We start from the raw sequence: 12,210 nt of genomic DNA on the forward strand, positions 1-12,210 counted from the left end.
ATTATGTTGAAAATCACAGCACACCTTTGAGTATCTGACCTGAAGTTTTTTTGTTTTTTGTTTTTTTTAACTGCTAGAAAATGTACACAGCTAAAAGGCAGTGTGGTATCTGGAGGCTAAGTGGGGTGGTGGTTTCGGTTTGCGTGTAAGTGCAACAAGACATCTTTCGCTGCGGTTCTGCTTCAGGACATACTTGTTCTGAGCAGTTGGACCTGCCAGGATCAGTTCCAGAGTTTCTAGACCTAGTTTCTAGTAGAGCAATCTAGAATAGGAACCTCAGTACAAAGCTCTATCACTCTCGCGAGCGCGTGTCTGTAAAGTGCTAGTCTTAGGGGTCGCGGGGCCAATTAAGCACCGGGCGGCCTCCCCCCCGCCCCCGGCGCTGGCGGTAGCTGGGCCACTCGGCTATTTCTCACCCCAGCAGAGGCCAGTCTTTTCCTGTTGGGGGTGGGACACATTGGCAGTGAGCTGTAGAGGCTAACTCCGCGCTCGCCTGCGCTGTATCTGTTCTGTGGAGAGAGGGAGACAAGAAAAGAGGGGGAGGGAGAAGGGGGGGGCTTCAGTCTCAATTGCATGGAGCACATCCCGGAAACTCGTCACCCGTCCCGTCACACGGCCTCTCGCGCGGCGAGGCCCCGCCCGCCCGCCCGGCCCCGGGAACGCGGGCGGGATCCGCAGAGATTGATGCGTCAGAGCGCGCACGTCGGTTTCCGCCGGTGCGCCGCAAGACCTCTAATTGGCTGCGCTCGTTCGGGGGAAAAACACACCGCTGCATCCGCGTCATCGCTATGGTGATTCGCGGTGATCCCCGTGCCGGCGAGAGCGTGGCTCTCACCCAAAAGCACCTTTGAGATGACTCTGGTTCACATAGACCATAGGGGAGCACTTCTGCAAGCCTCATGGCATTATGTGTTGCCATGTGACGTACTGTAGCAGTCTACAACCCACATATCTTCTTTCAATGTGTCGTAGGCCCAGTCTGCAACCCACATATCTTTGTGGTGTGCTTTTTTTGTAGTTTGAAAAAAGTACATAATCTCAGTTCTTATATCTTTTATAAATTTGGTTTGGCATATTCCATTTCTGTTACAGAACTTAAAATTTCAGGCTGCAAGCCAGGGGAGAGCTTCTATAGTAACGAGTGTAATATATACGGGGGATCATGCCTAATGCTCCTCAGTCAAAAACTCCTGCTGATATTTCCCCTCTCCTGTTCCTTGGTTCAGATACGGACTGGCAGGTCCTCCCATGGGGAGCCCTTACACCACGTCCCGCAGACTCCATTTTAAACTCGGACTCTCGCACTGCCAAATGCCTGTAATGTAATGTAATGTAATGGTGAGCTGACACAAGATGGTATGGGGGGAGGGGGGGGGGGTATGGAGGTACAGGCACCAATAATCACACGATCTGACATCGGCTCCGCCCCCTGACAACGTAAGCAGCTAATGAGGGCCGTGATGAATCAGCTTGGGGTCGATAACGCAAACATGTTCCCTTCGGCTCTTGATCAGATAGCCCTGCGCACTTTCGAGCTGGCGTACAGTATTTACCTGCCAAACTCTACTCTGTTGGGGGGGGCTGGGTGGTGCAGTGGCAACCTGGATGGGTTGCCAGTAATATATCACCCCCCTTTAGATGCAGTAGTAGGGCTCTGCCTGTTTGTACTGAGGCCTGGACTCAGCATTTGGCCTTTACTTTGACGTACAAATACTTGCCAGTGTTAGCCTTTCTTTTCCTTCACAAACGCATGTTAGCGAGTTTGTGGATAATGAAAATGGACTCAACACGCTGTTTGTGTAAAAATTCAATCAACAGTCAAAATTCAATCAACGTACACAACTACTGATTGAATCCAGGGCTGATTGTCTTTATGGGTTGTGTTGAAGCCATAAATGTGGTAATTAGTTTTTTTTTTAATTTTTTTATTAACAAGGTGTAAATTACATACTTAAACCAGATGACGCACTGTGTGTCTCTGCAGAAAACTATGATGCTAAATGCCTGTATTGTAGATAAAGGCTTCCCAGGCCTTGTACTGTCCCCGAAACTGTGCTCTAGCTTTTTGTTCAAACCACTCTCTTAGCCAGTTAGGGTAACTGAACCTGTGCCTATCACTGCTCCCATGACTACTTTCGTCTTTAAGCTGATTTAACAGAATGGCCTTCTCCTCGAGCGGGTGACTTGGTGTAGACTTGAGTGTGATCCCATCTATAATCTAGTCAATCAAACAATCAATCAAATTCTACTTAACCTACCACCTCCCCCCCCCCCCCCCCCCCCCCACAAAGAAACTGCCATGCCGAGTGTTACAGAACAGAAAAGCATTGGGTGTCTGAGAACCGATCCGATTGATTAGCACGCCCTTGAATAAACGGGGGGTATTAATTCCCCTTAGCGCACACGTCTATTTCTGCTGTAATGCGGCCTCAGAGGGCAGATAATTGCTAAAGGGTAATTCAGACTAGCGATAAATTAGCAGCTCTTTGCTCCTGGGATCAGCCATTTTGGTTGGGATGAAAGCTAGCGCCCGGGCTCCAGGGCCGAAGCCGTGAAGTCTTCCTGAAGACGAAAGACGCGCCGCTTCGATGTTACGAGGGGACAGAGGCTTCTTTAGCGAGCTCGAAGTAAAGCTGTTTACTCACAGGGCAGTTTGCACCTGCCCCGCTGCGCGGTGGCTCAGCGTTGCTGCTACTTAGTCTAAATTCGAATCGTTATTGACGTGAGACTGCGCCCCTGTCCCTCTCGCGGCCACTGAAAGCCCCACAGCGCGACACGGCCATTATGAAATAATAACGGCTCTTTCACCTTAGCGCTAATGCACTCGTGCTTATAACCGCTGAATTATTTACTTTTAACGAAGTGCCTCGAGCAACAGTTTTAAGGCTCGGCGATCACTGGAAGCGTATGAATTATCCACGAGGAACACTTTGCCGCGCACATTTCAATTACGCTTCTTATTTTAAGTATGAAAAGTAAAAGGTTTTTGAGATGCATTCGAGATACCGCAAGACGCAACCTAAGGTGATTCAGTCTCACAAGGGTAATATCACACGTTTCTTTATTTCAGTACGTAAACGTGGTCGTGTGACGGTGTAACTGAATTATGAGACCGAACCTCCTGTTGAATACACATGATGAGCATGAAACCGCGATTGAAAAGGAAAATCTCAAAAATGTTCTTTTCCTTCTAAGGAGAACCGGCGCTCCGAAGCGATCGGTACAGCCACAGTTCACCGTAAGCCCGCCGAGACTCCCCGAGGTATCGTTACGCAAATTATGGTAATTCGATTTGCGGCGATCGCAGTGGATTGATAATTAGGTTCACCTGCGGGGGGGGGGGGGGGGGGATCGGCACTCGGGGAAACCTGTAATCCGGCGAATCCCGTTCTGGGAGAGGGGCTCGGTCCGAGGGCGCTGATCGCTGGCTCACGACAGTTCGCCTCAGACAGAGGCCGCAGCGCTTGGCTCTCCGGCGGGATCTGACTCCGCCCTCCGCGGGGCCAACGGACGCGAGGGGGCCGGACTTTAAGGTGGACGCGCAAAAAAAAGGAACGCGCGCGATTGTCATTTTCCGTCATTATTCAATGCGCTCCAGATGCTGGAAACCTCCTCCGTGCGCTCTAAATACAGATCAAAGACGGAAGCGGTCACAAATAGAGGAGAGAGAAAGGGAAGAAAAAAACCAGGTTGCTGTTGCGGCTATGCGCGGTTCCAGATACGATTGGCCGGGGAGAGCGGTACTGTATTTACATGCAGTCATCATTAATCACGAGCAAGCCTGCTGGGAGCATTTCACCATCTGTTACTCATACAGAGGGCAGCTTTACCGGGCGGGGGATTGACTTTAAGAGTTCAGGAATCCGATACATTCTGCGTTTACAGCGTACCGAGGCTCGGGTAATGGAGTTTGACGATTCCCAGCGTACTGCAGTCTACCTGCCACGTAAACTCCTCCCGTGGAACATGAGAGCGATTTAGGAACCTGTCCTGTAGATATTTATGCTTCCTGCTCTCCCGTATTGGAATGAGTAATGTTTATGCAGGAGCCTTCACTGTAAGTGACAGCGAGGTGCTTTGATTGACACCCTTCCCACAGCTGGCCAGGTGTCCTTCAGCTGCACCTCTTTTTGATCCCATACTCGGATCCCATCCCATACACCTCTTTTTCATCCAATGCCGCCAACCCCCGGATATCTGATTGAGGGGGTGATATAGCATTTGAAACGCGCGTCGATCTGCACAAAAGTTGAAGGATGACGTGCCTATGGCCGGCTGTTTGATTCGAGAGAATTTGTACCCGAACTTTGAAACTCTGTCTCCCAACAGCCTCTGTTTTTATTCAGTTTCACTGCAGTCGTACATCAGAGCTTCTGTGCCTCGGCGCTGTTCGTTTACAGATACCAGCAGCAAGTGCCCTTTTGACCCAGGCATACTGAAGGAGACGGGAAGAGGAAGCCAGCGATGTACTGTAAAGTGACCAATGAGCTTGAAGGGGTGGGGCAAGCTTGGTGCAAAAACAAACAACATGCAGAAGTACAGGCGGCTGATAGTCTGTTAGCACAACACACTGCCGGGCGAGCCAATGCTTGAAATGGAAGATTTCTGTGTATCCATCTGTCATTTATGTTTCTTGGAAAACCTCACAATGGCAGGTTGAATTTAACTGCATAGATCAGCAACCTTTGTGAATAAGCTGTGTGCGCGTATGAGAGAGGGAGGGAGGGGGAGCGAGAGAGAATGACTGCAAGCGCTTGCGTAATGTGAACGTGTGCGATTTTGTGTGTGGGTATGTGCACACATTTGTGCGACCAAGAGTGCATGTGCTTGTTTGTATGTGAACATATGCTAACCACATGCACACGTTCAGATACATATCTTTGCGTGGGAATAAATGTGTGCATGTGTGTGTGTGCACGTGCGTGTGAGAAATGAAATTCTTCCTTGTTGCTACATATACAGTGCTACGTGTACATATACGTGTGTTCTGGTAGTGTTTTGTGTGCACTTGTCTAATGGACGCACACCACACACCTATTCAAACTGCCATAAGCATATTATGTTAGATTGTCAGAATGTTTTTCAGCATAAACACTATAAGGATAGTTGTAAAGGCACATCATGGATGCCCTTGGATTACAATATGCACTCTCTCTGTGTTTCATTTGTCCATTTCAAAATATTTTTGTTTAATCCAAGAAATAATAGGCTAAGCCCTATCTTTGCTTCGACATACTTTGTTCTTTGTGAAAACTGCGAAATGCTTATTAGCGTGTAAAGAGCGGCCTTCGCTCAGCATTGTTTTCTGTGTATATTGTTTTTGGTGTACATTGCTTTCTGTGTATATTGTTTTTGGTGTACATTGTTTTCTGTGTACATTGCTTTCTGTGTATATTGTTTTTGGTGTACATTGTTTTCTGTGTACATTGTTTTCTGTGTATATTGTTTTCTGTGTATATTGTTTTTGGTGTACATTGCTTTCTGTGTATATTGTTTTTGGTGTACATTGTTTTCTGTGTATATTGTTTTCTGTGTATATTGTCTTTGGTGTATATTGTTTGGAGGCTCACAGAAGGCCTATCAGAGACTTATTTTGGAACATTACTGCCGTCATCCCACCGCGAGAATCACGATGAATCACTGCTGATCATTTCTTTTGTGCGCGCAGTCAGAACGCAGTAAAAAATCAAATTGCGGCACGTTCTGTTCCTAGACGGCCTGCTCCCATGCATTCCCATCTAATGGCGTTTCCTTTTAAAGCTGAAACACACTACTTTCATTTCAGAGTGATTTAGGGATTATTTCCCTGGCCCTACTGCAAAAAAAAATGCATTAAAATAATCTGCCATTTGCATGTTTCATCTTCACAAAGGAACAACCCCTTCCCCCCTTCTCCCTCTCTCTCTCTCTCTCTCTCTCTCCCTCCTCATCTACTTACTGCCATCTGTTCTTTCTGCGAATCCTAGCAGAATACACAATTCAGAAATCACCAGACTCCCCGTGTCAGAGCCCTGTCACAGAAACGGTACCACACGGCCACGCCCACAAGCTAGCGGCCATTGTGACTAAACAACTCAGGAGCTGAATTCCGCTTTTTATTAGGAGCCGCAACGAAGGGCACCGCCAATCTATCGCAGGGCACACACACCATTCACTCACACACTCATACCTGTGGGCAATTTTAGGGTCTCCAATCGGCCTACCTGCATGTCTTTGGACTGTGGGAGGAAACCGGAGTACCCGGAGGAAACCAACGCGGACACGAGGAGAACATGCAAGCGCCACACAGAAAGGCCCCAAGCCGAGATTCAAACCCACAACCTTCTTGCCGTGAGGCGACAGTGCTACCCACTGCACCACCGTGCTGCCCTATTATTATTATTATTATTATTAGTATTATTATTATAAGTATTATTATTAAATCTTGCAGTAGAACACTTCTCTATAGTACCTGTGTTGCGCTACCCCTCGGCACAGCCGTGCGAGCTGGAAGCTGTTTCTATGTGACGGGGCAGATGAGCCGGAATGTTCTGGAATCTGAGTGCATATGAATAAATGGGATGGGGGAGGGGGGAGGGAGGAGAGGGGAGGCGGACGGGCGGGGAAACAGCGGGGTGTGGTCACTACCCACAGAGGCCAGGCTTCTCAGTACCATCAGAGCAACTGCTTCTGCCAGTCTGTGTTTCATAACTCAGGGGAGCCCCTAAGTAAAGCGTGTGTGCGCACATGTTTGTGTTTATACGCGTGCGCGTGTGTGTGCGCGCGTGCACGTGTGTGGTTGTGCTCATAACGTCTACTTAGCAGTTCTCATTTAGCATTTCTAGGCGTTTTGACCTTTTGCCCTCTTTAAACACGATCAGATTATTTCATCTAATGTGCAGACTTCACTCCTGGGAGCTGTTATAGCACTTTCATCGCATCGTAGAGTGAGCGGCGCGCACGCTAAGAGAACCGCAAGCCTCCGCCGGGCTTCCTTTATCCAGCGCCGTTTAAAGACTGACAGTTGGCGGCGACTGTCGATCAAGGCGCGCGCCCCGGCGCGCAACCTTTCGGGCCCCTTTGTTTGATAACGTTTTCCTGCCCCCGTCGGCGCGCCTCTTAAAAAGACCCCCTCTTCTCCGGCGCGCGCGTTCTTTCCCCGCACCCCGTGACGAACACAAATAGCTTTCGTTCTGGCAGAAACGCCCGGCTGTTTATCGCAGTAGGCATCAAAGAGGTGTAAATGTGCAAAACTATCCGAGTCCCTCCAGACGCTTGGGGCTCCGCAGACGAAATCTAGCGGCGCGCGCTAAACTGTTTACTCACAGGTCACTTTCCCGCTCTGCGCCGCGGAGACGGCTCGCCCTCAGCTCCGCGGAAAGGGGACGGAAACCGAGAGGAAGACTCGGGCGAGGCCGGCGGCGCCGCTGGAGAAGCGGCCCTCGTGCCCGTTGGAGTAGATTTCGGCCATGGCTGATGACCCTGCAGTTTTTCCAGGGTTCTGCCTATCAGACCCCCCCTGTAGCTGCTGTGGGGTTACCGTGGCAGCAGCCCCTAGCATCACAGCTGTACTAACGCAGGGGTTGAGTGGAACATGGAAGAATGATGTGGACAACATAGGTGGGAAGAGGTACTGGGTGGGACTAGAGGATGGCAGCTGCTAATGCCCGGAGCTGCCGGTCACAGTGCCAGCCGACATTAGCGGCTTCCTTTCAAAACCTGGTCATGTGACTAAGGACAGGTCATGTGATAGGGGAGGATGACTGTGCGTGTGTCCGTATGTGTGGGTGTGTCAATTTCTAGAATGTTATCAGTCAGGCCATCACGGTGCACCATGGGAGATGAGTGAAAGACAGCCCATTGGCCGTCAGTTCATAACCGTCTAAAAAGCAGCACAAATGGCTGCTTTTTAGACAATACACAGTACACATGACCGGCTTACGTCATGGTAAAGGGGAGAGCAGCAATTGCTCAGCATCGATTTAACTCCAGCAGAGTTCATACGAGTCCGAGAGTGATCAGGCGCACTACCCCAGAGGCGATTCAGCAGCGAACGTTTTACCGGTGTGCAAAGGGACCGTTTCTCATACAAACTTCTCTAACCTTAATCGCGTACATCTAAATAAAATTCTGCGTGGGACTAGAGTTGGAAACAGCAGGCAAATAAATGGATCACAACGTGTCTTCACGTGTGCCCGTCTGTTGTTCTATTTTAGTGTTTCTTTTGCCGGGCGTCCAAAACCACGGCACAGACAACGGCTCTGCGATTCGGTTCGGTCCAGGAAAATGTACCTGGCACCCACAACGAAAGGCGCGCTCCAAGCAATTGTATCGGTCTGCGTCCTCGCGCTCAACCATGGCGAGAAGAAAAACAGTCCCCCGCCCCCCCCCCGCTCCTCGCCATGCTCGCTGGACATCGGACCTAGAAACGCACTCCTTTGGCAAATCTGATCTTTGCCAGGATTTTAATCTACTAGCGGTGGGTAATCTGAGCATGAATCGCGGGCGCTTAGCCTGGAAGGCCTCTCCTCGCTGGAGCCATTCGTCATCTCTAAATATAGGCCTTACAGCCTCAGTCAGTCGCCCAGAGAATCTGCCAGCTGCCCCCCAGCCCCCGGGCCCGGCGGGTTAGAGCATTACACGGTCAGGACCACGACTGCTCAGTCCCAGCAAAGATCCTCAACTTCAGCTGCACTCAGCGGCGGCCGGGGAGAGCGCAGAGAAATGACGGGCGCTTACGACAACGTGCTAACGGCGGTAAAACGTGCGCCGCTGTAAACGTTTTTTTTTTATTTCCTAAAGGAATGTCCGTCATTAACTTCCAAGAGAGGTGAAAAACGGGAGGCAAGCGATCGTTAGAAGAGTCCCGCCGCCCGCCTCCCGTAACGAGGCGCGCAAGCGGCCGTCAAACGCGCCCTGTTCCCGCGAACGTTTATCGTGGGGGAGAGAGAATGGCGGGTAGTTTGCGCGTTCCTCCCTGTTCTAGCCAGGCCAGTAAAGCCAGGGCCTTCAGAAAAGGAACGAGGGGGCTGCAAAACTCGGACTCCGCCCGGGTCTCTGAGCGAGTCGGAGCGCACGGGTACCGCCCCGCGTTCCTCTCTCGGGCGTGGCTCCGCTACACGCTCCCCGTCTCCGCGGCGAGCCCGTCGGAACATTTTTGGCAGGGGCGCACACGTGTGTTACATTAAGCCCAGATCTGTGTAAATAATACGGGCCTGGACAAATTCTTTCCAAACCCTGCTGATGCAACAGCTTGCGTTACAGGTAACACAATACCCGGTTGGCAGGGCGACAGGGCTCCATGCATTAGCCGTAATGGGAAAGTGCAAACCAGCTACCAAACCAGCGCACCAGAAGCAGCAGCCTTTTTCTCTGGAAAAAACAAGCAAGAAATGCTAAGAAGACAAATGGGCTGCAGTGCGTGACCTTAAATCTACTTACTATAATCAACCCGGTTCAAGCTAACCGTAAGACTGAAAGCCGCCATTTTACAAGCCCAGTGCCCGCCCCTCCTTTGTTTCTCCTCTGTGTTTCTCTCTCCTTGACGATACATTCTTTTTTTTGTTCAGCCACCCGCTGCCCATAGACCCGCCGTGCGAGTTTAGAGCCAAACTGACCGGTAATGGTGTGTTTGTTTTGGTGTCTGTCGGGGACGGGGGGGGGGGGGGGGGGGGGGGGGGGCGGGGGGGGAGTCCCCACAGAAAAGTTACTAGCTTGCACACATTATCTTCTCAAACACACAGCGCGAGCTTCCTGCGGCTGCAAGCTCTCGGCTTGCTGTGTGAAAGGTACGCTGAACCCTGTCCAAATCCGCCCCGCACAGCTCAGGGGAGGCAGGACTCATAGTAATGTAAGAACCTCTCACACATACACACACACACTCAGGCATTTTGAAACCGCAACTGTAACAATACTTACGGAACATATTTGCCAAAAGCTGTTCATGATAACTTTTTGCCACATATTTATGGTGTGAGCATGAAAAGACAGCCGAAGGTGTGCACAGCTGCAGCGCAGTGACAGCGATGAAGCTGCACTCTTACAAGCTTCTTCGAATCTGATTACATAGTTACTGTCATCTGGTGGTTGTCTCAAGAAACTACAGTACAGTTGACACACTTTGGAACTTTCATGTTGTGTAGATAAAAGAACAAATTCTTCACTTCTAATAGAAAATTTACATAATGGTTAATGGCAATTTTTTTTGGATAACATAAAATTGTGTCTTGGCTATGTTTTCCCAAGTTTAACCCAAGTTTAAATGAATGATTTAACTGTGCTTTTTTGTACATTAGCACATTAAATGAGTATTTTTGTATGCACGGTTACCAGCTGAAGTATGCTGTGGTAATGGTAAAGGTAAGAGTCACACAGCAGATGAGTGAAATCATACTAAACGCTTTGGGCACATCTACTGTACTTTACTGAGGACTGTGTCTTTATTGAAGGCGTTCTACTCGTTTTGCAGGCATTTATGGAAAAAGCGCTCCGAGCTCTTTCATTCCGATGTCAAATTCCAGCCCCCTGTCCGAGTTCTTCGGTCTGCGCGTCGCAACTCTGCGAACGCACCTGAAAAATCCGCTTCATTCGAAAACCCAGGTGACAAAACGGCCGGCTTCCCCGACCGAGCCTCGCCCGGCCGATAAAGAGCGTCCCCGCTGAGCGGGGATACACCGGTGCGCTGTAACAGCAGCAGAGCACAAAAAAAAACACGTGCGCTCAGAGACCCCCAACGCGCTCCCGATCCCACAACGCCGGCTTCTGCCGTGTCTCGCGCCGCCATGTGGGAAACCGCCCCCTGAATTAACATTTCCCACCCCCCCCTCACCCCCCACACCCCCCGTGCAGGCAGCAGCGGCGGCGGCGGCGGGGGAAACCGGGCCGGCGGGTCAGCGGCCGCCTTGTTCCGCGCTCCGGCGGGAGAGCGAGCGTCGGCCCCGCGCCGGCTCCCTAATGAGCCTGTCAGGGTCCGTTAGAGGCGGGGCCCCCCCCGGCGGCCGCGGCCCCGCAGACAGCTCTTATTAGCCGGGTAATGGCGTGCCACGGGGGCAGATTAGGCTGGCACCGCCGAGGCCCTCCCATCATCTTTTCATTCATCTGCCTCTGATGCAATAAAGCCCACTTCTCCCGGAGCTGGTGACGGCGATAGCATCGCGGGAGGGAGGGGGGTAAATGAAATTAACACGCCCCCAACCCACCCCCCCTCCCTAGATAAGGTTCGGAGGGGGACATCTGTCACTCAGAAGGCCCGGAGGAGGTTTTACTTGCTAAGCGATCTCTGCCCGTTCGGAGAAAAATAGGACACAATTTCTGCTGTTGGTGCCTCTTACAGTATGTTGTCTTACAGTATGAGTCCAGAAAAAATCCAGAAAATTTTTGTCCATAATAAAGATGTAGTGATGCGGTATGGCACTCTCAACGTAAATATAACACACAAAAAATGTGGAATTCCTGAACCAAATGCAGATTTACCCACAATGCAATTTTGAGCACTTGAATCTATTGCATAAACTTCTGCCATCACATCCTGGGTAAAGTCTGGGATTGACTCTAAATTGTCTCGTTGCTTCAGAAGTAGTTTCTGGTCACTGCCAAACGATCCTCTTTCAAAAAACAGGAAAGCAAATAACCGCAGAAATTTTTCTACGGTTTCCACCGCGTACAGAGGTCAGGCCACGCCTCACGCTTATTTTTGGCGACGCGCTTCGCCGTGAAGGCGAGCCGCCCTTAACCGCGAGTCAAATACCTGCGCGACGTCGACTGCCACTTCCAAACACCTCCACTCCAATGCCGCCATTCTCCGATTAAAATTTCAGCGTCAACAGCCTCCTTGCTAATTGACCTCAAACGGGGGGGGGGGGGGGCGCAGCATAAATTTCAGGTACAGATTTACGCCATGCTTCCCATAAAACCCCCAGCCATTCCTCTCCCCTCGACAGCTCTCAGTGAACACAGTACTCGGGGGGGGGCAGGGCGGGGGTTTGGGGGGGCGTTATCACCCCCGCCACTCCGAGCCAGCGGAGCGATAAGCCCCTCTTATTGTCCGCAGGCCCGTTACGTAAGCGCACGCACCGACACCGCGCTCTCAGTGTCCAGCTCTCACCCCGTTTCCAGCCCACTGTCCAAACTGTCTGAGGGGCCATACCGACACCCCTCGTCCAGGATCTCCGCGTCTGCGGGTTCCCAATTAAACCCGAAATCTAGGCCGCTGCGTGGGGGTTGGAGACTTTT

At 50.8% G+C, this 12,210-nt stretch overlaps 1 protein-coding gene across 5 annotated transcripts in view; it reads right to left on the bottom strand.

Annotated features, from left to right (window-relative positions):
- Positions 1-12,210, bottom strand: part of tox2 (TOX high mobility group box family member 2) — a 118,640-nt gene that overhangs the window by 71,113 nt on the left and 35,317 nt on the right. For 3 of the 5 annotated variants that reach the window (XM_035388502.1, XM_035388501.1, XM_035388504.1), the window contains exon 2: positions 417-509. The exons of the other annotated variants lie outside the window; for them this stretch is intronic. In XM_035388502.1, the coding sequence (XP_035244393.1) occupies positions 417-509 (93 nt within the window). The remainder of the gene's footprint in view (positions 1-416; positions 510-12,210) is intronic. 5 annotated transcript variants of the gene reach the window in all.

Source organism: Anguilla anguilla, chromosome 13 (genome assembly GCF_013347855.1).
Source record: "Anguilla anguilla isolate fAngAng1 chromosome 13, fAngAng1.pri, whole genome shotgun sequence".
NCBI lineage: Eukaryota > Metazoa > Chordata > Actinopteri > Anguilliformes > Anguillidae > Anguilla > Anguilla anguilla.